The sequence below is a fragment of the Lactuca virosa genome, chromosome 7 (genome assembly GCF_052849685.1).
Source record: "Lactuca virosa cultivar CGN04683 chromosome 7, Lactuca_virosa_CGN04683_v6, whole genome shotgun sequence".
Classification (NCBI taxonomy): Eukaryota; Viridiplantae; Streptophyta; class Magnoliopsida; order Asterales; family Asteraceae; genus Lactuca; species Lactuca virosa.
This window is the reverse complement of record NC_136432.1, coordinates 239,613,881-239,641,776: the sequence shown is the minus strand read 5'-3', so window position 1 is coordinate 239,641,776 and position 27,896 is coordinate 239,613,881. Positions and strand designations below refer to the sequence as shown.

At 36.2% G+C, this 27,896-nt stretch overlaps 1 protein-coding gene across 8 annotated transcripts; it reads right to left on the bottom strand.

Moving 5' to 3' along the window:
• Positions 1–121: 121 nt before the first annotated feature.
• Positions 122–23,678, bottom strand: LOC145127095 (uncharacterized). Of its 8 annotated transcripts, none has more exons than XM_079062341.1 (21): positions 23,104–23,678; positions 22,888–23,020; positions 22,654–22,787; positions 22,527–22,572; positions 22,251–22,463; positions 21,648–22,151; positions 19,823–19,957; positions 19,535–19,750; positions 19,369–19,458; positions 19,043–19,290; positions 18,860–18,948; positions 18,745–18,785; positions 18,550–18,580; positions 18,310–18,432; positions 17,972–18,195; positions 17,813–17,908; positions 17,628–17,752; positions 17,292–17,532; positions 16,967–17,207; positions 16,675–16,758; positions 122–2,302 (listed from the first exon to the last, which is right to left on the bottom strand). In XM_079062341.1, exons 1-19 carry the CDS (start codon positions 23,376–23,378, stop codon positions 16,989–16,991), a joined length of 3,183 nt encoding a protein of 1,060 aa, XP_078918467.1. In that variant the 5' UTR covers positions 23,379–23,678; the 3' UTR covers positions 122–2,302; positions 16,675–16,758; positions 16,967–16,988. The 8 variants fall into 8 exon arrangements, with proteins under 8 accessions (XP_078918467.1, XP_078918468.1, XP_078918471.1 ...); XM_079062342.1 differs by having other exon boundaries at positions 16,675–16,752; XM_079062345.1 differs by having other exon boundaries at positions 17,397–17,532.
• Positions 23,679–27,896: the final 4,218 nt, after the last annotated feature.

The following is a 27,896-nucleotide window of genomic DNA, read 5'->3' as shown; positions in this document are numbered from 1 at the left end:
TAAGCGAGAAACAACAATCAATTTCAAAAAATCAGCACAACAAAAATCGATCTCATGATCTGTTATAAGAAAGGTACCTGTTGATGCTAGTGATTCATGAGAGCTGCAATGGTGCGACGAGAAATCAGAGTCGAGGAAGGCGACAACGAAGGGTTGAGGTCGATGAGGCGGTGGTGTAAGGCTGCAACTAGGGTTGCGACCAATCATCGACGATCAGAAACAGATAAGGAAGAAGGATGGAGTGGCGCTGTGTGAATTTTTTGTGTCCCGTTCCTTTTTTTGTTAAATCAGAGTCGAGGAAGGCGACAACGAAGGGTTGAGGTCGATGAGGCGGTGGTGTAAGGCTGCAACTAGGGTTGCGACCAATCATCGACGATCAGAAACAGATAAGGAAGAAGGATGGAGTGGCGCTGTGTGAATTTTTTGTGTCCCGTTCCTTTTTTTGTTAAATCAGAGTCGAGGAAGGCGACAACGAAGGGTTGAGGTCGATGAGGCGGTGGTGTAAGGCTGCAACTAGGGTTGCGACCAATCATCGACGATCAGAAACAGATAAGGAAGAAGGATGGAGTGGCGCTGTGTGAATTTTTTGTGTCCCGTTCCTTTTTTTGTTAGGGTTGAGAAGTGTTTAGAAGTGGTTCGGCCAATGTTGCATCAGGAAGCACACGGGCAGAGCTTTTTTAGAAGTGGTTCGGCCAATGTTGCATCAGGAAGCACACGGGCAGAGCTTTTTTAGTAAGAAGTCTTCTTAAAAAACAAACGGATGCGAAAACCTAACTGATACGCATGCTCTACGCGGCGCAACCAAAAGTGGTTTCAAGAGTTTTTTTAAGAAAAACAAACAACACCTTAGCATCTTCACCCTAAGCTCTTATCTATGAATCAAGGATAGAAATAGGTCCTCCACAGCACCACCCACCTACTGGTGATCTGATGATAGTGTTGTGGTGGTCAACTGTAGTCAAACCACCACACAAGAAAGTATGATGCCATTTAGAGTATAAATAAAACAAATGTTTTATTATGTCTTTATCAATAAAACTTGTATGATCACAACAAAACAACCCACAACCACCCAGCACGTGGTGGTAGAAGGTCGCACATGCACCGGTGGTAGGAGTCTGTCGATGGTGGTAAAGTGGTGGTAGAGATAATTTGTTTGACAAAAGAAAAGAAGAAAGAAAAGATATTTTATAGTGAAAAAACATTTACAGTAAATACAATTATATATTTAAAGTTGAAAATAACTTCATGACATTTGTATTTGAAAGATCTTGTATGTTTATGAACCACACCAAAACCGTCCGCACCTCACCAAACCACGTTGCACCACATAATGTAGTTTAGAGCTTCCGTAATGCGGTTTGTGATTTCCAAAAATATCAAACCACATGGTTTTGAATCTAAACACACCAAACCTCACCGCAAACACCCCTAACTTTTAGATAACAGTCGGGGAATCTGATTTATCACAAATGTCAAAAGTGTTGTTATTTTCTTTTATATGGATCTAGTAACATAGTGTCTCTATTAGACCTATGATTGTGGTGTTTTTGGTAGTCATTTGGGTTTTATAATTATTTTTTGTGACGTTGTTTAAATACTTTTCATGTAATGTAACTTTTATATGTGATAAGAATAGAAGCAATAGAAATTGTAGTAGTAAATAAAGTGTAGTTTTGAAGACAAAAGACAACCATCCGAACTCATGGCGATTGAGATCTTAGCGGGCATCAATCCGAGTATCACATCGATGATGGTGGTTTTAATGGAAGTCGACAGACCACTTTATGGTTGTTTTCTACCTAGAATGATCATATTTATCCACGTGTTTGGTCGTCAGAACAACACATAAGTGAGGCAATTGTTGCAGTAATTTGTGTGGTTTTTTTTTATGATTTGTCTATATTTTACATGCTAGAAAATCTTCAAATTAAAGTTAAAACTTAAAACACATCACTTCTTAACGATTTACCAAACAACATTTGCAAATTAAAATTGGAAATTACGAAATTGTTTTTATAAAAAGTTTAAAATTTGTTTAAATATTCTTTATGCAAAAAATCAGAAGTTCAAATGTTAATTAAGAAAAGAACATGGTTTTTTCAAAATGTAAATCCCGCGCTATCCATATTGAAACACACACTTGAACTAATAGTCTTTCGGCATGGGAAGTTCAAAGCCAAACAAATCGGTTAAGCTTTAGGGATGGTGATGCGGTGTTCTCAATGCCCAAGAGTCTTGGGCCGATATCACGTGTTTCTATGTGGTTGATTAACTTCTTGATTTGTGATCCATAGTAAACCTGTCACAACCCAGGATAAGCATGAAAGTGATTAACATGTCAGATAGATAACATAATTAATGTCAATGAATCTTGTAAGTACCTAAGAATTTCATGGAAATTGGATTTTGTAAAATGGTTACCTATCTAAATAACTCATTTTTGCGATTATGAAAAACCTTTTCATAACTATAACTATAAGTGAAATATATATCTTAGTCTCGTTAAAATAATTGTGTTTGAGTATATATTTTCTAAGGATAATAATTAAATCGCTAACTAAAATTTAAAATCTACTTTTATAAATGTTGTATGTTATGAATTTTTCGTTGTGAGGTCTCCTCAAAAAGGATAAGCTCAATATCATGAGCTATGTTCATTGGTTTTGAAACTTGAGAGTTGTGATCAAGTTTGTGAAGATGCTTCATGCAATTGAGGAACCTATTCATAGGGCTCCTTTACTTATAAATGTATTAGGGTTGTTAGAGACGAGTATGAAAAATATCTCAACGACTTAAATGATGTGGCGTGTCTCATGTTAGTCACCATGATTCCTGGGCTCTAAAAGAGCTTGGAACATCTTAGTTACTTATGACATAATCAAGCAGCTTAACAACATGTTCCAGGGGGAGGTTAGGAAAAAGGAAATTTGATATCATGAAAGCGCTAATAGGATGCAAGACGTTGCAGGAAGGTAGCGTCAATGTCTACGTCTTGAAAATAAATGCGTAAATTGACCAGTTGTGAAGGTTAGACTTTCATCTAAGTTGGGAGCTAGTCATGGATTTTATCATCAACTTGTTGACTAGTTTATAAGATGAGTTTGTCTTGAACTACAACACAAACAACATGTATACGTCTGTCTGGGGATTACATGGCATGTTGAAGACGATAGAGTTTAACATGGCCAAATCCAAACCATACAACATTGCTACTCCCGAAGCAAGCGCAATAGGAAAAGTCAAACTCTCCTAAGGGTAAGGCTAATTTTGAGATACCTCGATCTAGGAATCCTAATGAGATATTTTGTTTCCACTACAAGCAAACTAGACATGGTACGCTTAGCTATCAAAAAGAAATGAATGAGCTAATGAAGCTTAAAGCCAAGGGGTCTCACCGTTCGGTTATATTTCTGACTTCATAACTTATTTCTAACTCCTTAAGTATTGAACACAGGATGCAGTACTAACATTTGTAATAATGTGTAAGGAATAAACAGAAGAAAAAAGGTGAGACATCTCATTGGGTTAAGTCAAAGTACGTACATAAATAAGATCTTAAAGAGATTCAAGATACATGGCTCCAAAAGAGTTTACATCTATCCATCATGGTTTAGGACTAAGCAAAGCTCAAAGTCATCGTTCAATGAGGGGCTCAATAAAAGGAGTAAAGTCTTATATGCTTAAGTTATGGATCGATCATGTGTTTCATGTTATTTATAAGGTCTAATGTGTTGTATGCCTTGAGCATGATGAGTCTATATCATACCAATCCTAGCAAGACTCATTGGATGATATTCATGAACATTCTGAAGCATTTGAGATTAACAAAAGGCATGTTTTTTACCATTGGTAAGTGAGGAATATCTCATTGTAAAGAGTTACATGATATTGACTTCCAAAATGATACACACGATTCATGTTTCCGGTCAAGATTTGTGTTCTTATTTAAATTAAAATATTATTAGCATACTTGTGTCAAACGAGAGCTCTAAATTTATACAATATACACTTTAATTGATAGAATAATTATAATGTTATCGTAATATATGTTCGGAGCATTTATATTTATTAATGTATTATTGTGCTCCATTTGCATGTTTATTTACTTCTCTGAATACTAGTTATTTACATAAATGGTCATTCGTCATGGAAGGAAGTAGTGAATTAAGACTTATGTGATGTGTTAGTTGATTATCCATAGAGATGTATATTGCATATACATACTGTTGGATGAGTGTCTAAGCCTGTAACTATATTTGGTATGTACTTGACCCGGTTGTGCATGGTCCTTTTGGGTTGCCTTCACCAAAGCAACTTGACAGGATGATTTATAGAGAGAGAGAGAGAGGTTATTATGGTTTATTAATATATTATATGAATAATATATTAGAGGAGAAATCATATAGTTTAATTAATATTAGTCAATAATTAATTGAGAATTAATTTTGTGGCTGAAAGAGATTAATTAAATAAAAGGGACTGCAACTGTCAATTGTGTGATAGTTGGTTTTGGGCTGTGAACTCTCATGGACATAAGGGGGACGAAATTAGGAGTGGAAGCCCACTCTCATTTCGTCTAGGGAGGCCTTATTCCAGAAGGTTCTCAAGCTGCTTAGGGCCTAAGTCACCCAATTAGGGTTTTGACTGAAACCCTAGCAGCTCAGCTATTTAAGGGACCCCAGGGCTTCAGTTTCGGCTACACCAAGAAACCCTAAGGTTACTATAGCCGAAATTCAACCTCTCTCCTTCTCTCTTCTAGATCATCCTCTTGCTTGTGGTGTTTGTGAGCCATTAGAGGTGTTACACTTGTGACACTAAGCTTCTTGAAGATTGAAGATTCTTGCAACTATTGAAAGGTATCATCTAAACTTGTTTTGTTATAGATCTCGATTTTAATGTATGCTAGATTAGGGTATTCAAGTCTTAGATGAATTGCATGTACAACAGAGAAACCTAGATTCAAGCTTTAGGGTTTTGCATTAGCACATAGGATTGTTCTTTTGTATAAAACTCATCAGTGGTATTAGAGCATTGATTGGTTTCTGTTGTATTTGATGTTTTGTATGCCATTCATGCTTGAAAAAATTGATTTTTGGTGTTCTGCCTGACAGACTCGTCGAGTCCCAAAGTGGGCTCACCGAGTCAGATGAACTCGACGAGTCCATAAGGGGACTCGGCGAATCGGGCTTTTAGTTGATAAAATACGAATTTTATTGATATTGTGTGATTATCCTTACCAAAATAAAAGATAATTTCAAATTAATTAAATAATTATTTCTTTATATGATAAATGTTAATTATTTGAATTATTTGATCAATTATCTTGCATTAAATTGGATTAGGTCAAAATTAGATAATCACCAAAATTAATTGTTTAATTATTTATTTGAATTTTGATCTAGTTAGTTTTGAAATGTTTCAAAAGTTACCCTCAAGTTTTGGAATTTAGTTTTTGGATTAAAAGTTTAATTTTGAAATAATTAAATTCCAAGCCCTAGAATTTTACAAGTTTAAAATTCACCCTATACTATTATAATATTATAAGAATAATTATTATATATGTATAACATAAATGCTAGTCTTACCGTTAGTAGGCCTCATTCACGAAACTGATCTATAATGGGGGTATAAGATTATGGCCTATAAAATGGTCGTTTAATGGGTATCCACTCTCACCCACCGCTTCCTTGATTGGTGGTGGGTCGTTAGCCGAACGGGTAGGATAGGGCAACCCTTTCCTCATTAAAAGTATAATGATTCATAAAGTAACTAAATGTTTTTACAAAATTCTCAATCTTAGTTACTTTAGGCAAAATGTGAATTTGATGTTATTCCATGAAATTACACTTTGTACCCTTGCTAAGACGTTAGTGGAGCGTGTGTGGTTAATCAGCACACTAATTTGGCTCTAAGCAAAGGTGGAAAAGGGTGACTCGATGTTTGTCATAGATCGATGGAGTGTGTGTGGTTAACCGGCACATCGATTAGGTGACTGTAACATTGGGGACACCATGTATATTTGCATGGTTATTCACACCCTGTTTGTGATCCTCGATATCCCAGTCACAAACTTGAGGGGCATATCGAGATTTAAACATGTCATTGAAAAGTTCAATGAATCTCAAAAGATCTAGGAGTTTTCAATACATTTAAAACTTAATTCTCTTTTGTTTTTATGGTGGAAATTAGTGAATCGTCATTCACTTACCTTCAAATTATTTGCAATTTAGATTACGGCATCCCTCTTTTAAGTTGTAAATAATGTTGTTGGATCCTAGCCCTAATTTCTCATTTAGGTGTTTAATTGAGGATTCTTATCTAATCAAACTTTGTCTCTTTTCTTTTCAGATGTCTAACTCGAACAACAACAACGCTTCTGGATCAACCTCTTCAAGCTTATTCTCACTCATGAATTTGTGTGGAAGGGTGATTTTCGATGGGACCAATTTCAATGATTTGATCCGCAACATTCGAATGGTTACCCGCTACGAGGACAAAGAATATGTCCTCGACAAGGAGATGAAGGAGGTGAATGTCAACACTGCTACTCCAGAGGAGATCGCTGCCTTTGAGGCCCATGAGCGTGATGCTACGAAAGTCCATTGCATCATGCTAGCGACCATGACTGCTGAACTCCAAAAGTCCTACGAGGACTACTATCCGTATGAGATGCACCAGGATTTACTAGACAGGTACCACCGGAGTGTCAGGCAGGAAAGATACGAGATCATCACTTCGATGATCACGACGAAGATGAGAGATGGTGAGTCTGTCACTGCTCATCTGCAGAAAATGCAGAGATATGTCGACCGCCTGCTGAAGTTAAATGTTAACTTCGATGAAGAGCTGGCGATTGACATCATTCTTCATTCACTGTCACCCTGCTTCAACCAGTTTCGCATGACCTACCACATGAACAAAGAGAAGTTCAGCTTGAGCAAGCTTCAAGGCTTGTTGAGGACTGCTGAGAGCAACCTCAAGGACAAATCCGTTGCACCAACTCTTACTCCTACTGCTGCCCCAGTCTTGGCTATTGGGCAAGGCAAGGGTAAGAAGAGGAAGGCTCCTTCAAAGAGCCACCGTAAGAGAAAGTCTCACGATGGCACCTCTTCTAGTGGAACCAAAGCTGGTACCACTACACCCTCTTCCAGCCCAAAGGATGCAGAGTGCTATCACTGCCACGACAAAGGACACTGGAAACGAAGTTGTCTGAAGTATCTGCAAGACATCAAGGATGGAAAGATCAAACCATCCTACGCAGGTATTTATACTATTCAATCTAATGACTCATCGCATGCTATTTCTTGGGTTCTTGATACAGGATGTGGTTTTCACATTTGTTCTGATTTGCAGGTCCTAAGAAGAAATAGGGATGTGGAGCATGGGAAGATAAACTTGATCATGGGAAACAGAAGATTGTCGCATGTCACCAAGATTGAAGTTTACTCTTTAATGCTTAATAGTGGGTTAGGACTAGAGTTGAATAATTGTTGCTATTCGCCAGAAATGGCTAGAAACATCATTTCTTTTCATGGTTTGTATAGACAAGGATTTAGATATTCATTTAATAATGAAAAGGGTTCTATTAATGCTTATCTTAATGGTGTGTTCTATTTTGAAGCATTGCCTTGTAATGGAATATATGAAACTGTGATGGTTGTAGACAATTTAGGAAATGATGTATTGCATATCGATTATTCCAATGATATGGATAAGGCATGCTTGTGGCATTGTCGTCTTGGACATGTCAACAAGAAACGCATAGCCCAACTCCAAAAAGGATGGAGTGTTGGAGTCATTCGACCTTAGGGACGATGACGTGTGCGAGTCTTGTTTACTTGGAAAGATGACCAAGTCACCATTCACTTGTTCTTGTGAAAGGGGTAAGGGTTTATTGGATCTCATACATACAGATGTATGTGGACCCTTTAGATCCACCACAAGGGATGCAAGTCGCGTCTACGTAACTTTTACCGATGATTATAGCAGATATGGTTATATCTACTTAATCAGGCACAAGTCGGAAACCTTTGAAAAGTTCAAAGAGTTCAAGCAGGAAGTGGAGAATCAGTTGGGCAGGAAAATCAAGATGCTTCGATCTGATCGAGGTGGAAAGTACCTTAGTCTTGAATTCCACGACTACCTCAAGGAATGCGGAATCGTTTCGCAATTGACGCCACCTAGGACACCGCAGTTGAATGGTGTCGCTGAGAGGCACAATCGAACATTGCTCGACATGGTTCGTTCCATGATGAGTCGTGCTTCGCTGCCTATCTCATTATGGGGGTATGCCTTAGAGACTGCCGCTCATATCCTTAACTTAGTCCCTACAAAGAAGGTTGCAAAAACACCTCACGAGATGTGGACAGGGAAAGCTCCCTCGTTGGCACATATCAAGGTTTGGGTTGCGAGACTTTCGTAAGACGAGAGACTCACGAAAAGCTCGAACTTCGTAGTGAGCGATGTATTTTCATCGGCTACCCGCAGAAGTCCTTTGGATATCTCTTCTACAGACCGAGTGACAATGTTGTCTTCGTTGCGAGGAGAGGGGTTTTCCGAGAGCGAGAACTCATAAGCCAAGGAGACAGTGGGAGGCAAATCGATCTTGAAGAGCTTCAAGAATCGAACGATGAAGGAACATCTAACACTAGCGCTCAACCTGAGGAAGAAACTCCTGTTGAACTGATTGACGAGTCCTTATCTCTTAGACGTTCCAGTAGAGTTAGTGTTCCACCTGTGTTATATGGTTTTCATATAACAAGTGAAGGTGATACATTTATTAGTGACAGTAAACTAATAAATTTGGATGAACCTAACAGCTACAAGGAAGCCATGGCAGGCCCAGAGTCTGCGAAATGGAAAGAGGCTATGGACAGCTAGATTCAGTCCATGTATGACAACCAAGTTTGGAATTTGGTTGACAATGTGCTAGGTCGTAAGACGGTCAGGTGCAAGTGGATCTTCAAGAAGAAGACTGACATGGATGGGAAAGTACACACTTATAAGGTGTGATTGGTTACGAAGGGCTTTACTCAAACTCTAGGAGTTGACTATGATGAGACATTCTCACCAGTTGCGAAGATAAAGTCTATTAGGGTGATGCTGGCCATTGCTGCATTTCATGACTATGAAATATGGCAGATGGATGTCAAAACCGCTTTCCTTAATGGGAAGTTGGCTGAGGATGTTTACATGAGTCAGCCAGAGGGTTTTGTCGATGCGAAGCATCCTAATAGAGTGTGTAAGCTTGAGAAATCCATTTATGGATTGAAACAAGCGTCTTGCAGATGGAATCTTTGTTTCGATGAGAAAGTCAAAGAGTTTGGCTTCATGCGAAGCGAGGATGAATCATTTGTATATGTCAAAGTCAGCGGGAGTATAGTTAGCTTCCTCGTATTGTATGTCGATGACATACTGCTCATAGGAAACGACATCCCGACCCTGCAGGAGGTTAAGTCCTGGCTTAGGAAGTGTTTCGCTATGAAGGACCTCGAAGAGGCTGCCTATATTTTGGGAATAAGGATACTGAGAAACAGGAGTAAAAGACTAATAGGACTTAGTCAAAACACTTACTTGGACAAGGTACTAAAGCGTTTTAGTATGGAGAATTCCAAGAAAGGGGAGTTACCAATCCAAAGCAATGCCAAGTTGAGTAAGACTCAAAGTCCGAGTACCGAAGTCGAGATAGCAGAGATGAGCCGAGTACCTTACGCTTCCGCAGTTAGCTCGATCATGTATGCTATGACTTGTACTTGCCCTGATGTGGCATTCGCTTTGAGCATGGTCAGCAGATATCAGGGAAACCATGGCAGAGCACATTGGACCACAGTCAAGAATATTCTTAAGTACCTTCGGAGGACCAAGGAATGGTTTCTAGTCCTCGGTGAGAGTGATGACTTAAGGGTGCAAGGGTATAGTGACGCCAGTTTTCAAACCGACCGAGACAACTACCGTTCTCAGTCAGGCTGGGTCTTTACCCTAAATGGAGGAGCAGTGACTTGGAAAAGTTCCAAGCAGGAGACCGTAGCTGATTTAACATGCGAATCAGAGTACATAGCGGCGAGCGAAGCGTCAAAGGAGGCGATATGGTTGAAGAACTTCATTGGAGACCTTGGAGTTGTGCCAGTCATAAAGGAGTCTATGGAGATTTTTTGCGATAATGAAGGAGCGGTTGCCTTGACCAAGGAACCGAGGGATCATGGCAGATCTCGACATATCGACTGACAATATCATTTTAATAGACATCGGGTAGAAGAGGGAATCCTCGTAGTGAAGAGGGTATCATCAGAGGATAACCCAACAGATCCCCTTACGAAGGGACTGAGTATGGTTAAGCACTTGCAGCACGCTAGGAGCATTGGGCTGAAGGACGATATTAGTTTAGATTAGATAGCTTCAAAACGTGTAATAGATAAATTGTAATTAACATTTGATGATAAAATAAAGGTGTATTATTTATAAGTAAAGTTATTGTCTTGTGTTAATCATTTACCTATTGTTTCACTTTGCATGTTTTGACTTCCTGAATAATAAGATTATTCGAACAGTCCACAGTCGCTCATACTTTGGAAGTAGGTATGAAAGAAGACTATCATGAATTGGCTTATAGATTGTCTGAAGTGTATTAGACATAGCAAAAGTTTGCTACAACGTTCATGAGTGCTTATGAACTAAGATTTGAGCATTGGATTAAACCCACGCTTGCTTGTATCACTTCATGGAATTTATCACGAGTGATCGCAAGACGATAATATCATATAGTCTTTAAACCTAGATATATGGTTTATTGTTTGCAAGTTGGTTGTGCATTGATAATGCGTAAACGCATCAGTAGCTTGATGTTATAAAACACATTGTTGTGTACGATTTAATGAGTGAATAGTAAATGCATATAAGTCGAAGTTTATATGTTCTTATCCTAAGAGGGTAAAAGCGATATTTGGGCCCCTCGATGATTTGGTTTGACTTATGTGTCGCGCCCGGTGTCGCGCCCGGTCAGGACTGAATTGATGTGTTCAATTAAGTTCTATGTTAGACGAATCAGAGATCGAGAAACAAACAGCTGGACAATAAGTATGACTATGTTCCATGTATTTGTCCGCACGATATCTAGAACGGAGGATTATACGATCTCTTATCTAAAGGACAGGTTACAGATAAGATCAGAGTTCGACAGCGTCTTTGAGATCTACGATTGCTAATCGGATCCTAAAGTCGTACTTGCATTTATAGTTACTAGACTAATCCAAGTGGGAGACTGTTGGATTAGTTTCTAAGCCTGTAACTATATTTGGTATGTACTTGACCCGGTTGTGCATGGTCCTTTTGGGTTGCCTTCACCAAAGCAACTTGACAGGATGATTTATAGAGAGAGAGAGAGAGGTTATTATTGTTTATTAATATATTATATGAATAATATATTAAAGGATAAATCATATAGTTTAATTAATATTAGTCAATAGATAATTGAGAATTAATTTTATGGTTGAAAGAGATTAATTAAATAAATGGGACTGGAACTGTCAATTGTGTGATAGTTGGTTTTGGGCTGTGAACTCTCATGGACATAAGGGGGACGAAATTAGGAGTGGAAGCCCACTCTAATGTCGTCCAAGGAGGCCTTATTCCAGAAGGTTCTCAAGCTGCTTAGGGCCTAAGTCACCCAATTAGGGTTTTGACTGAAACCCTAGCAGCTCAGCTATTTAAGGGACCCCAAGGCTTCAGTTTCGGCTACACCAAGAAACCCTAAGGTTATTATAGCTGAAATTCAGCCTCTCTCCTTCTCTCTTCTAGATCATCCTCTTGCTTGTGGTGTTTGTGAGCCATTACAGGTGTTACACTTGTGACACTAAGCTTCTTGAAGATTGAAGATTCTTGCAACTATTGAAAGGTATCATCTAAATTGTTTTGTTATAGATCTCGATTTCAATGTATGCTAGATTAGGGTATTTAAGTCTTGGATGAATTGCATGTACAATAGAGAAACCTAGATCCAAGCTTTAGGGTTTTGCATGAGCACATAGGATTGTTCTTTTGTATAAAACCCATCACATACGACTACACTCACATGTACTTGATAGAGATCAAGTATTAGATCAACTTGCATTTAGAGATTACTTCGCGAACCACGTCACAAATAATCCTAAAGGATAATATATGACATCCTTAAAATGGATATGCTTACGATTCTTAACTCATAGTCTTTTGTGCTTTGGAATTCTCCAACATTGTTTGTAACATACAGTCATACATGGAAGGTTCATGTGTGGCATGATGAGTGGGTAAGGGCTATATATTTGATGTTTATTTGTTCCTTCTGACATGGGGTACAAGCGATATCCTTAGTCCCCATTGATGATTTAGTGTTGACACTAAATGCATGGTTACTCACAATATATTGATATTGGATCGATTTTGAATTCTATATTTATGGTCACCACGAATCTTTATTGGGAAATAAAATACTGAATGTTTTAGATTGGCATCATTCCATGTATCACATTCATATCGATATCAAGAAAAAATGGGTATTTGGTTGTCATACCATATGCTACTTTTGGAGTGATGTTATACAATCATTGTGTCATGGGCTAGTAGGAGTCTATTAGAGATATACACACTGACACAACAAGGTGATAACACTACTAATAACACATAGGAATATTGGGTTGCACACAATGTGTAATCTAAAATAGCAAGAATAATAAATATGGGGATTTTTTTGTTATTCATCAATAGTTTGATGGTTTAATTATAAACTATAAAAAAGGAACTTGATTAGCAAATAGGCATATTTGAATTATGAGTAGATAATTGAATAACAAGCAATTTACGTTTGATTAGATACGAAGTTTGCAAATTTTGTTTGTAAGCCGATAATTAGGAAAAAGATATATAATATGCTATATATACATATAAAAATATATATTATAGGTATATTGTTATATTGTTTTGTAGGCGAATAAGTAGTAAACTTCTTTTGTTTTTAATTACGGTCCCAAGTTGCTTGATATACAAAAAGTTTATGAGTTCTCTTATCTACAAAGATGGTGTGCGTCCCACATCGTCTGGTGGTAAGAAAAATGGTGGCTTCCTTACTTTATAAAATAAGAGGAGGCTTGCTTGTCTCTTACAAGTTTCACAAATGGCCCAATATCAAGTGGGTTGCTTTGAAAAGGCTTGATTTCGAGTTTAAAGAGTTTATTCTAAAACTTGTTTTGTAAACAATTTGAACTAAACCTGTTAAACGATGGTTTATTGCTTGAACTAGTATGAGATTGAGATTGATTGAGTACTGATTTTCACTAGTTACTAGAATTTTTAAACTGGGTACATGATACCGGAACCGGTACCGGCGATTCCAAGACCGGTTCCAAAATTCAAAGAACCGGTGTAATTGGTTTCAGTTCCAACATTTCAAGAACTGTCGGTTCCGCGGTTCCGATTCCGCTTCTGGTTCGGTTCCATGCAATTCGTCTTTATACAATGAACATATGTTAGAAAAAAAGGTTATTTGACTTAGGTTATGAAAAAGGTTATTTGACTTAGGTTATGATATGATCAGTAAGGGAATTTTGGTCTAGTAATCCATGTGTTAACTAAAGGGCATTCATCTTGGAAGGTGTTGTTACGTTGCTAAGATATCAAGGTGAGTTTGTCGAGAGCACAAGTCTCCATATTATTCACACTTGATGTTTGATTTTACGTTTGAACTATGCTTTTTCAAACATGGATTACTAGACCAAAATTCCCTTACTGATCATATCATAACCTAAGTCAAATAACCTTTTTCATAACCTAAGTTTTATATATATATATATATATATATATATATATATATATATATATATATATGAAATTGATTTCATTTGATCATGCGTATTGTTTCCTTATTTGCTATGTGTGTACCAACAATCATTTTTTTATGTCTATTGCTTCTATAAACTATATACATAGTACATAGTTTTGAAATGGTTTTGAACATCTTACTTGTTGCGTACATGCTAGGATGGGTGGACCGAGAGATCTTGGGTACCCAAATTAATAGTAAGTCGTGTTAGTCGTTGTGAGTAGATTTCTAGATAATCTTTATGTACACAAGTATGGATCGCTACCCTTTGTGTGGCCTAGTGGGATGGTTCACTAGGGCTTAGTATCATGAGCAAAAAGGGAGGGTTACTTATGGGCTCGATTATTAACCATCAGTTTTGGTGAGTTTGGACTTTATGAGAATGGAAAGGATTCAGAATAGTTGCATGCATTACATATTATATTGTGTTATATTTCGCATTTACCCTTTTGGAGGTTTGATATGAGTTTGTAAATCTTTGCTAACCAATGTTTAGACTTTCAGATATGTTTGGATATATGGGTTATATAATACCCTTATGTTTTGGTTTGGGTCCTTGGAACCTTAATTTAATTTGTTTAGGATACTTTTTAAAATATCCTTTGTTTTGGATTATAGAATAAAATTTTCTTGTTATAGTTTATCGTTAGTAAGCCATTGACATTGGATTCGGTTATTACTTTTTATGGATAAGATTTTTGAATTTTTGAACTCTTGATTTCGATTTATGGCTTTTATATCTTTCAATCGAATATAGGTAAATCTACCCTTTCCCTTTGTTATTTGAGTCGGAGTTCTCTATCCTTTGGTTTATTGATACTTATGGAATTTAATGATTTTATATTAAATTTAAAGGTTTGATTTGAGTAAGTTAGGTAACTATCTTGGTACTCAAAATGAATCAACATCGGGTATTCTCACTAGGCAATTCAGTCGTCCAACTTATTTTGACTTGTGCTCAGATCAAAGACTTAGACGTTGCTTAGAAGATAGTGAAGATATTTTGAAGGGCCTGAGTTTGTGAAGTTGCATTTGACATTGTGATGATTATTAAATTGATCACTACCTCACACTTCTACCTAAAACTTTATATTTTTTATACTTTGGGACCTAATTCGCATAAAAATGATTTTAAGTATTTTAAAATATATTGGACCGTATTTTCCGCATAAATTGAGATAAAAGAAATATATCTTTTTTATATAAAATCAAATGATTTAGTAAACATTTTTAAAACTACCCTAACTAGCAAGGGGTGTTTCAAATTACTAAGTAAATGATACGAACCCATCCCATATCATGCATGTATTAAGCCAACTTCAGGTGGTGCAGTGTTGCATAAAATAGTCTACATAGTCGATTAATCGCCGCCTAGACACTAGTCAACCTCTACTCGATGACGTTTTGTGCTAGTCGGCCAACTTAACCGGTATTGGTCAAATATGGTCAAAGTCGGAGCTAGGCGGTCCTAGGTGGTCCTACGTGGCCTAATCAGACAAAGACAGTAAAAAATAATTCATGGGAAGAATTGTCAAAAATGGTCCCAAAATGGTTAAACTCTTAATCTATAATTCCAAAGTTGTTAAACTCTTAATTTATTTGTAGTTAGTGATTATTAAGCATTTTGTTTAATCGAATGGTTCTGATAATAGTTGACAACCAATGACATCTAGTTTATAATTTTTTTATGTTTATTTACTTATATTATTATGATATTTGTAAGATTTATTAATTATTGAATAAAATTTTTAATAATTTAAGGTCTCTGATTAATCCCCGCCTAGACTGATCAATCCTTTAACCTCAGTCGATCGGCTAGCTAACATTTAGCGTTTTTTACAACTTTACCCAAGTGTAGAACTCACTCCAAAAGCTTGTTTGTAGGAGGGGACACCTGGACTTATAAGCTACCCACTTAATTTAATTTCGACCGATGTGGAATCGTAAAATACCCTACCCTTTGAAGAGTCAACGTCCATGACTATGTTGGTCACAACTGGCAACCCCTTTTCGGTCCAAGCGACTCGTCCATAGGCCACCACTCTGAATCATTATTGTCCATGGCTACATTGGAAACGGTTGGCACCCCTTTTCGGGTCCAAGCCACTATTTTGTAGGCCACCACTCCACATGTTGGAACCATCAATAGATGGGGATGACTCTGATACCAACTAACTAACTGATACAAACCCACCCCACACTAGGATTATATCAAGCCATAAACCTAAGTGTAGAACTTACTCCCAAAATTCAGCTTGGAGGAGGAAGGGACACCTAGACTTATAAGCCACCAACTTCATTTACTTTTGGCTGATAAGGGATCGTAACAGCAAATAAGTTTAAACATAGAAGTTCATATCCATTATGATCATTCTAAAGTGTGTTACCTAAATTAGACTTTTAGTTAAAACTTCATATAGTGGTTATTTTTTATTTCCAGTCTTGTTTAGTTCAATAACAATTATGTTTTGTAATTCAATCTTCTGTACATTTTATGTGGTTTGGTGTTTTTATCATATTTGCATTGATGATTTCCACTTGTTGCAGTTAACTCCTCTTAGTTTTAAAGTTGGAGATTGTTATTTGAATTCGCAACAGAAAGTGTATGCTGCTCATATTGTTTCCATTGGCTTCATCATCTTCATCCACATCAACTTTGATCTTTTTTGTTCTTTTTGGGAAAGGAACTTTAGTATTATTAGTGTTTAATGTTTTTCTTTGAGTAAATCGACCTGGATTTGTACAAAGGAAATACTATGAAACAGGCTAATGAATATGGTTTAAACAAACATTCGGATGATGGCAAAAATAAATCAGAGTACCTTGCACCAAACGAGGGAATAGATGAAATATATGGCTCTGTTGGAAAATGATGATGTTTCAAAGCTGTACACCAAAACCTGCATCTAGTAATCAATATAGTACTAGTCAACGGGTCATTATTGCAAGATGATTTATCATTTGCACAACTTTCTTTCATTTACCAATTCATACTTACAGTTTTTCTTTCTTTCATCATGGTTACACTACAAGATGTTTTTAATCACAGGTTGGTTTGTGGGAAACTTAAGGCTATGAACACAACTATGAGAAACTAGTTTGTAAACTGTGTACCTGGTCTAAAATGATGGTTATCCTAGGAGAGTGATGGCCAAAAACTTTTTGGTAAAATAGCAGCTAATGCACGTGCATATGTTGGTGGGAGGTTTCTCAATATTGGATGCATTTCTCTACCAAAAAGTGATAATAAGTGAGAGAGAGCCCCTCCTATTTGAATTTTAACTTCACGTGTTTCGAGTGGTGACATGGCTGCCTCTGCAAATACCATAACCAAATCCGGAACTAGCTCAAGGATCTGTTTCAATAATTGGTAGTATGATCATTTTCTTATTTTATATGTATATTTCGAGTGGAAGGAGAACACATTTTAAACAAGTACCTGTTGGTTGGATGATAAAACAAGGTTGCAAATGCAGTTATAAACAGGGATGGATTCCTCATAATCTTTTTTCAAAGGAAGAACTTTGAGGAGTATAGGGAGGACCTGATATAGTGGGACAGAGTTCTGGTGGGCCATAATAATCTTTGCAACTGCACTAGCTGCATTGTCCCTTACTGCATGGTCTTTCTCAGATTCTTCAAACAAGAGAAAGAGACATGGCAACACATCATCCAAGTATCTGATGAATAAGTGAAAGCATCAACTGAGAGATTTGACAACAAAAAAAAACAAACTTTATAACTAGAAGAATCAGAAAATATTTATAAAGGATACTTAAGACCATATTCGCCACCATTCTTGCACATTTCTCCAACACAAAATGCAGCATTCCTCCTATTGGTTGCTGATGGTGAATCTGATTCTCTAAGTACCAAAGGCATTAAAGTCTGAAAAAGGATCTGATCTTCAATTTATTAAAATTTATGGAAACAAACAAAAAAAAAGCCAGAAAAGATTACATTTACATAGGTAGAAAATGCAGTGCCCATATGCTGAGCAACTTCAGCAAGACATGCAACCACCATTGTCCGATCTTGTGGTGAGTCTGATTCTTTCTGCAAGACCCCAATAAGTTTTGAGAAAAGAGTAAAGTTTGAAAATGTTTTGGAAAAGCTCACCAAGAAATCCATTAGTGGATCAAATAGAGGTTCAAAGAAAGGTGCAAAGTCGGAACCCATGGCCTTGGAAAAAGCAGGAAGAAGATCTGTAACAGCATCCATGAGCATTTCACTATGTCCATGAATATGATCATCATCTTCAATATCAATGCCAGATTTTACTTTCTGACATACTGAGTTTTGCCACAGCAATGCCACAGTTGACTCCACAAGCTTATGCATGTCTGAGTTTTAAAATTTAAAACAAATGAGAATGAGGACATTTGAGAAGTTAGTAAATCTAAGAACAATTAGTGTATGCAACTCATAAAAAGAAATTAAATAATAAAAGTTTTTACGAGATTCAACTGCAACATATCCAAAATCCTTGGTGATCTGTGCTACACTCATGCAAGCTTGAGCAACCACATCCTTGTCATCATCTTCATTCATCGTCTTGATGTAAATTTTCATCACAGAATCTGGACATTTTGATACATTTTAAAAGATCAAGTGACTAAAAATTTGTTTTATCTTTAAAAAAAAATCATCACATAAAAATCCCACAAGGGATTAACAATAATGATATATGAACTTACCAAGAATTTGTTTTTTCTGGGATTCTCCATCCTGCAAAGGTGAATGTAAGCATTGGATGGTCAAAGGTCAAAATATTGCATCAGAAGATGGCTTAGACAAATAACATAGCTTCTTCATTCGTATGCAAAAGAAAATAACTAAAATAACCAAAACCATTTCTAAAAAGAATGATGGGTTATGAAGTACACACTTACATCATGACATTGTAAGCAGGCATGAGCAGCTGTTACAGTATCTACAATCAGAAAGCAACTGATTTTCAGAGATGGAAGGAACAGCCATTCTTGAAGAGAATCATTTGTGACTTACGTTTCAAACCAGCCATGGCCTGAAGTCGAACATTTTCATGGAAATAGATGGAATGCTTCACCATAATCTTCAGGGTCTCTTCCAAATATCTTGAGGTAAATAGGAAATTACAGTTCTAGCCTTCTAGATAGATTCTGGTTAATTATATTGACACAGTAAGATAGAAATAAGTGAAAAGGATACGGGTCATAGGCACTCTTTGTATGAAAGGCGATTAAACCAAGGGCTTGAGTTGCAGCAGCCTTTTCATCTAAAACACCAGTTCTTATATTGATATTTTGTACTCTAGGTTCATCTTGGGATTCATCATCAGATGAAACTGCAGCAAATCCAATAAGATCTTCATCCTCATCAGAATCATCAATTTTATCAGCAAATCCATCATCAAGATTGCAAGAAGAGAGTGCCAAAGGTACAACATATGGAAGATACTGCGTACAATAATACATCAAGTCACACATCAAAACATTTTTCAAACTTTTAGAAAATAATCCACAATGATTGCATACCTGAACCATTCCATCTGCCAAAATTTCTGCAACATTGCTAAAAAATCCATGAGTATACTCACGAAGTGTACTACACTCCAACCCATACCCCTAATATGTTAATAAGTCAAAGCACTTCAGACTAGTGAATATAACTTATTTATGGAGATAATGATAGAGTTATTACGGAAATTGCAGCTTCAATAAAAAATGGTAAAACCGATTCCATTTTGTCCTTTCCTGCAATCATTGCAACTATCCCCACCAATTCAGTAGCCCTTGCGCGTGAACGCAGCTCCTCTTCATTTGTAAGCACCATGAAAGTTTTCATCAGTTCCAGAACCCTTTCAACATATGGGAGAAATGCTTTCTGGGTAGCAGATGCAATTGAACTAATCGCAGACTGGAAAAATTGAAAAGAAGTTTGATAAGTTCATTGACAGATATAAGTAAAGCATGAAAGATGTGTCATTACCAAACATGTTTCGTGTAACTTTCTTGGACTATTTTGGAGAGCAACAAGTAGTTTCCCCATCAGAGGATCAATAAACGGGATGATTTCTTCACTCATGTTCTCACAAAATGACGCCAATGCATAGTATGATTTCTCCTGCAAAAAGAACTATGTTATTGAGATTTGTTGAAAAATATGAGAAAGAAATTTGTCCCACAATGGCAGAGTGTAAAAAGCTGGAGTAGGTTCCATGCATATAATAGGAATCATGGCCAGGGTGTCACTTAATACACTTTTAAGTTTCTTTTCTTTTCTTTTATTCTCATGTTGGTAAATCCTTGGAAAGTATGGGAGTACTTGGGAGGATTGGTGTGAAAACGAGTTGTAACGCGCGATTTTGAATTGTAACAATCAAAACAACCGTTGGCAAACGGTTAAAAACATAAATAAATAAATAAAAATTATGTTTTTTACATTTTAATTTTTACCTATAAATATTATATTTATATAACATTTTACCTACACCATTCTTCTCTTTCTCTCAATATATTCAAAAATCAATTCCTTTTTCAACCAAATATGGAGAAAAACCCAAACGCCTCTTCATCAAACACAAACTCACAAACAAACACATCTGCTCCGATCGGTTTCGTGCAATATGAGAGCTACATGAACCTCCTTGACACTCAAAACTCACCACAAATATCATTTCAAGGAAACTATTTTAATCCCACCTCACCTCAATGCAACTTCCTACATTACCCTACATGCAACAAAACCCAAACCTACAACAAAACATTTTCAATAATTTTTCTTCCATGCCACAAACAACCATCCAACCACCACCCACACAACCATCGCAAGATACGGTTGCCGAAACACAACTGGGAGGTAGTAGAAGAGGTAGAGGGAAAAGGGAAAAAGAAAGAGAAAAGAAAAAAGAAAAGAAAAGCGATCATGGAAAGTGAAGAACTTCCACTATGGTGGACACCGAAGGAGTACGCTTTGGTGGTCGCGTGGTGCAGGACTTCCAAAAATGAACTTAATGATAAGGAAATTGGTTTTTGGGGAGCCGTGCTTGAAAAATTTCACACACGTATGAAGAAACCTCCATATCACAATACCGATATGCTTAGTAGCAAGTTTAATGGAATCTACAACAAGCTTGTTTCGCAAAAGCAAAGTGGTGTCAACGATTTCGATTTGTTTAGAGCCGCGAAGGAGCAATATCGCGTTGAAATGGATCATGTTTTCGAGTATGAAAAGATATGGGAGATTGTGAGAAAAGATCCAAAATGGATTAAAACTCTAACATTGTCGGAGGTACAATAGAAGAGGTCTCACAATTCGAGTTCGTTTGACATTTCCGACACACAAACTAACATCGACCTCAACACCGACACCGATGAGATCTCGCAATTAGAGGCACATGGTTTTTCTCCGGTTTTGGAGTTTTCCACATATACTTTTTTGTTCATTTTTCACTATCATTTTTTAGTGGACGGATTGTTGGGATCTTTGAAACCATTTTCCCAACATATGTCTCTGTTTGTTTGTTTGTTTGTTTGTTATATAGGACATGACTAAATAGAACGGGTTGTACTATGTTTGTCTTGGAGGGAGTGATGTCAACTAGACCAAAATTTTAATATTTTTTCCCTCCCAAAAAGGGGAAACAAGGACGTGCTCTTGAATCTCAATCCCGTGTTTGTGCAAAAAACATGATTTCCCTCCTCATCCTCATGATCAAAAATATCCCTAGAAAGCTTGTCTAGTTGTGTCCAGTTATGTTCTATGTAACAACCACAACCTCAAAACAGGTCAAATTTATGATCTTAATATATACCTTCACATCATCAGATGCATCTTGTAAGGAACTAAATATATGAGGGAGAACCACTTCGTAATGCGATATAATTTCAGGCTGAAGATACTCGACAAATTGACCTAACGCGAAAGAAGCAGCTCCTCTTACAATCTCTTCAGGATCTCTTAAAGCCCCAAAGACAATATACAAAATGGGTTCAAGCTTTCCTTTTATCAACTCCAAACAACCCTCTGTGATCAACCCCAAAAGCATCACAGAAGCTTCTCGGAACTTTAGATCAACACTCTGACTGCTTTCAGAAGCAAACTCAAAAGCAAATGGAAAAACATGGTTTGATAACTTCACAGACATAGTATCAAGAACTTCTGCAACAGCTCGATCTGGTGACAGATCATCATTTTCGTCACTATTTATCGCTTCTGTAAGCATGGGGCACATAATATGGAGGATTGGAACTATCAAATCCTGGTCCTTAAGAGAAGTGGATTGATATTTTGCAAGCCATGAAATAATTTGAATAGCCTGATTCATGAAACATATCAATAAAATTAAAACATGTTGAAGACTTAAGAAGGAAACATGTTGATGTTATCCATAACCAATTGTAAGTATGTTGCTAACCTGATAACGAGTGGTGGATTCCAAATTTGAATTTGAGCAAACCTCAAGAGAGAAGTGAACTATGGCTTTCATTGATTCTCCAAGAAGGGGTGCTGGAAATTCAATCAACTCATCAAATATCTCAAAAGCAATTATGGCAATGTCTTCTTCTCCAGAAGCAAGGTATTGTCGTGAGACATGCAATATGCTTGGGATAAATTCGCAAAATTTAACCTGCATTTATATCATAATTAAATTAATCTGAACATTACAAATGCAGGGAATATAAAGACTAACCACTTGAGATTCATCGTGAGTGGCCTCAAGAAAAGCTCCAACTGCCCTGTTCAATAAATAGAGTTTTCAAAATTCTTTACATTAGAAAACATATAATCTCAGTAGAAAGTTTGATATAAAACATTACTTGAGAGCAGCAACTCTAACACTACTCATCTTATCTTGTAGGCATTTGAGTAGAAGTAATTGAAAATCTACAAAATATGGTCGAAATGAATCCCCAAGTGTCTCTGTTAAGGAGCTGAACAGCATCAATGCCACCTGGCATCATGAAGACAGATATAAATATATATACTTTTAGTTTGTCCAAACTAAAACACATGCGAACTGAAGTTCATAGGTAATGTATAAAAAGAAGCACCTCTCTATGATCTTCTTGTGCACTTTGACTACAATAGAATATAAAGGGAAGAAGGTCTGGCCATTGCCCATGTGGAACTGTATACTTTGCAATGATACTTGCTGCATTTGCACTAGCTCGTCTCACAGATGAACTGACAATGCAAGATACCCATAAGAAACAAACATAATCAAATCCATAAATGAAATTCAGAAACAATAATAATTATCATGTAACCTGTTTTCCGTAGCGATGCTTTCAATGAGAGATTGCATGACGACCTGGCGAAGTTCAGGCAGAAGATTGGGCCAATGACCTTTGATCTTCTTACGGAGGAGAACGGCAGATAGCTGTCGGACATTAGGAGTCTTTGCAGTACGTATATGGTCGATAAGTACGGGAACCACCGTCGGATCCCTAACCATCCGCTTGATTTGGTCCTCCGCTTGCCGCCGCGCATCATCGTCCGGCATCAAGAATTGAAGTATTAGAAGCTCCAATGATTGCGCCATTGTTACGTACCTCCCTTGCTATCTTTCTCCCTCTATGTATATCTATATCGGAGAACAGCATTAGGTCTTCTACGAGGACGATTCAGAAATGCAAATGAAACATTTTGCACCAGCGGCGAAAACCACTGCAAATCGACCACCTCTCGCAAAATTCGGTACTCTTGGATCCATGTAACAGCGAATCCGTAGTTTAGAAGAGTAATCAACAACGGTGGTAAAGAGAAGGTAACCGGAGACGCAAAACGACGACAAATCTCGCCAAAAAACTCAGTCGCCGATGAGAGAAAATGGTCAGAGAGAAAGTAGAGAAAGTATGTGTGTGTCCGTATGTTTGTTTAGCTTACCTGGCTTATTTCCATAAAAGACCCTATGTTCTCACTGTTTTTCTTTTTAAACCTAAATTTTTTTTCTTTTCCGAAAAAACCCAACTTTTATATGTTATTTGTTATTTCAGCCCTAGCAGGTCACCAATAGGTAAATTAGGTATTTTTGTTTCATAAAAGACCCTATATTTTGTAGTTGTTTCCATTTTGTACCTAAAATGTTTTTTTTTTCAAAATAAACTCAATTTTAAAATTGATTATAATCTTCAAGACCAAATATATAAGGTACTTGTTGACTACACCGAAAAAGAAAGTATACATGTATACATTAAAAATGTTATATAATCTATTATCTTTTGAGCGAATATAACCTAAAAGAATTGCAAAATTTTATTTTTGTCTAAAAGATATAATTAAACTTTATCTTGGATATATATTATATCATTAAACATGATATATTGTTTATAGAAAATGTTATTATTACCGATAATAAAAAGTTTGATGTTAATTTGATATTTTTTGGTAACATGGATAATACATGGCTAAGAAGAATCTTTTAGCATAATAACAAATTTTTTTATTTGTAAAAAAAAGACCATATAATTTAACAAACTGTATAAAAAATAATTTTTTTAGTTTGTCTATTATACGTATTTGGTGAGTTTGGACATATTTCCTTCTCTCACTTTTCTATATTATTTTTTTGGCCGAATTTTTTAATCAATTTTTTTGAACAGTTAACAAACACACTCACTATCATACTCCTAAACCAAAGTCATAGAATATTTTGTAGCATTAGCCCATTATTAAATAATCTGTTATAATTATATCAAATAAATACATAAAAATATTAATCCTAAACATTGTATTAGTTTTGTTTAGATATATGAGATTCAAGTTTAAGACTTTCTTAAAAAATGTTAACATCACATATGAATACATAAAAATTATATTTTGGGAATGAAACAGTTTGAACATAAGTTGAAAATTCAAATAACAAGAATGATACCGCACACTTAAATATCAAAATAGTATGGTTGGAATGTGGTGAATGAGCAAAACTGACAAAACTATGAAATTTTATTGTAGAGAAAAGAAAATTGAATAGTTGGACTACCACCTCATTTTATTGATCTATCTTATGTATACATGGTGTTTAGATCAATACATGGTGTTTGTATATCACTTTTATTGAATCTTAAGGATAATCATAATAATTACTAAAATAAAATTTAGGATTTCATTTTAATTTGAAAGGATATACTCACGTTTTTATGCATGAACGAAGTTAAGCTTCATTAAATCGGTGTAGTTAAGTACCTTATACAACTAGTGTTAAAGGTTGTAACCAATTTTAAAGTTGAGTTTATTTTGAAATAAAAAAAAACATTTTAGGTCTAAACTGGAAAAAAGTACAAAATGTAGGGTTTTTTATGAAATGAAAATACTTGATTTCCCTTTTGGTAACCTGCTAGGGTCTAAAATAACAAGTAATAGGTAAAAGTTGGGTCTTTTTCGGAAAAGAAAAAAGTTTTAGGTCTAAAAAGAAAAAGAATCAAAATATAGGGTCTTTTATGGAAATAACCCTCCACGTTTTGATTAAACCAGATGTCGATGGTGGTCTAAGGACGATTAGAGAGAGGAGAGACATACAAAATGATGTAGGTTGGGTTTGTAGCGGATTAGTGGCCTATTTTGATTTTAGAGTAAATTACACTAATGGTTCTTTCGCTTTACATTTTTTTTCTCATATAGTTCCTATGAAATTTTTTTTCCTGAGATGGTCCCTACGGAGCAAATATTGCACACAAAAGGTCCTTATGACCAACTCTGTTAATAGATTTTGTTAAGTAATTGTAAATGATGAAAATACCCTTTATGTTTTGCACACAAATGATCCTTATGACACACACACTCTCTCTCCTAGTTTCACCACCACACTCCGATCATAGCAACTGTGATTGAATCCGGTTCGATTACGAAATTCTCCATTTGTTGATAAAGATTACAGGAGAACAACTTGCCAAAAAAGCTTCCAAAAGCATCGATACTTAACTTGAAAACTAACAGTCGAACCCAATTTAAGATAAATTAGTTGCTCCCACTATGCAGTGCGAAGAACTTCGGCCGAGGGCTATTTTTCCCCATAATATTCTGTTGACAGAAGAATCTACTAGTACACAACTAACCAGTAGGCGAAGAGGCTTCCAACAACATCACTTGTATCCTTCGAGGAACTGGTTTTCAGTTCTGATCCCAAATTCAAATCGAGTACAACAGTTTGGATTCGAAACTGAAAGATGCAAAATTGGTTTTTCGCCGGCAGTGACAGTGACGGCGATAATTCACTTCCAAAGACGTTGTCGTCTTCCTCTTCGTCACTGCTAGCAGATTGGAATTCGTATGCTGCTATAAAAGGCCCCGACGTAGGCTCTAGTAGCCTCGTTGGTTTGTTTGATATTGAATCGGTTGTTACCTCTGCCAACGACAGTGTGACTGGCACCTCCAATGTGTAAGCCACTCGTCAATTTCTTCCTCGGTTTATTTTAGCAAACTAATTGAGTAATTGAGTTGCTGATTTGGGGATCCTTCCGTGTTTCTGTTCTCAAAAAGGGTTTGCATTCAAGTCTTTATGTAGGAAATGGATTAATTACAATGTATGGAAAATGTAACCGGTTACTGGAAGGACGCCAAGTGTTTGATGAAATGCCTAGTAGAGATATACTCTCCTTGAATGCTATGGTTGCTTCCTACGCCCAAAATCGGATGTTTGATGATGCATTGGAGATTTATAAGACAATGATGCAATGTTCTACCTTAAAACCTAATGCATGCACCATGGCTAGACTTTCCCCTGCTGTTACAACTTTTACTTCGTCTACGAACGTGATGTTTATGAAAGAAATGTTCATGAATCACTCTAGAGAGAGTTTAATTTCTTGGAATGTAATGATAGTTGTATATGTCAATAACTCGATGCCTAGAGATGCAGTTAATCTTTATCAACAAATGGAGATCTTCGTAATCGACCCGGATTCAATCACAGTTGCTATGATCGGAGTGTGGTGGTGGTGGTGAAATTAGGATAGTGTGTGTGTGTGTGCGCGCGCGTCATAAGGACCATTTGTGTGCAAAAAATAAAGGGTATTTTCGTTATTTACAATTACTTAACAGAATCTGTTAACAGAGTTAGTCATAAGGGCCTTTTGTGTGCAAGGTTTGCTCCGTAGGGACCATCCCAAGGAAAAAAGTTTCGTAGGGACCATATCAGAGAAAAATTGTAAAGCTAAAGGATCATTCGTGTAATTTACTCTTGATTTTAATAAACGGTATATTATAAATAGATTAAAAAAGAAATTATGATTGGTAAAATAGTCTTTTCATGTCTTGTAGGTACCGAACACACAACAAAATCATACTAAACTCTACGAATTGAAAATAAAAGTTATGGACCAAACGTGTAAATTACCCCAAACCACAGGGACCACTAATATAATTTACCATTTGTATTGTGATGATTATATATAACATTTGTTAGATATCAAATTATATTGTGATGATTATATATAACATTTGTTAGATATTAAATTTGATGATGTTTTTAGAAATTAGAACTATTAAAAAGTTCAAGTCATCTTTTGGATTATTGTAATCGGGTTTGGGTTTTCGATAATGAAAATTCCAATAGGCAACTTTAATGTTTTAATATCATTAATGGGATACCTGATAAGTGTGGGTATACCCACATACTCAATGAGTATTTTGCTAATCGGGTACCCCACTACAAAAAATATGTCATTTAGTGGCATACAAAAAGCGCCACTAAAAACCAAAAAAATATCACTAAAGGCTTCTTGGAGAATCAGTGTCACAAATACTAAATGCCGCTAGAAACGCTCCCACTAAAATCTTTTAGTGACACTTTTAGCTTTTGTCGCTACAGTTTTTTAGGCTTTTAGTGACACTTTTTCATTTGTCACTATAAAATAAAAGTTTTTTGTGGCACATATTTTGTGCCATTGAATGCTTCTTTTAGTGGCACTTTTTTATTAGCCACAATACAAAAAAAAAATAAAAAAAAATTGTCGCACATTTTACACTGGTAAATACTCATGAGATTTTATAATTTAAGCTACTAACATCTACATAATTTTTATCTAAAATCTAAAATAAAATAAATAATTAGATTTTAGCA

What these genes read in the sequence shown, in the direction of transcription:
- LOC145127095 (XM_079062341.1), bottom strand. Translation starts at nt 23,378, where the DNA reads ATGGCGCAATCATTGGAGCTTCTAATACTTCAATTCTTGATGCCGGAC. An exon ending in GGCCATGGCTGGTTTGAAAC is followed by an intron (nt 18,786 to 18,859) that starts GTAAGTCACAAA and finishes TTCTGATTGTAG; the next exon opens with ATACTGTAACAGCTGCTCAT. An exon ending in GGTGGCGAATATGGTCTTAA is followed by an intron (nt 17,533 to 17,627) that starts GTATCCTTTATA and finishes CTTATTCATCAG; the next exon opens with ATACTTGGATGATGTGTTGC.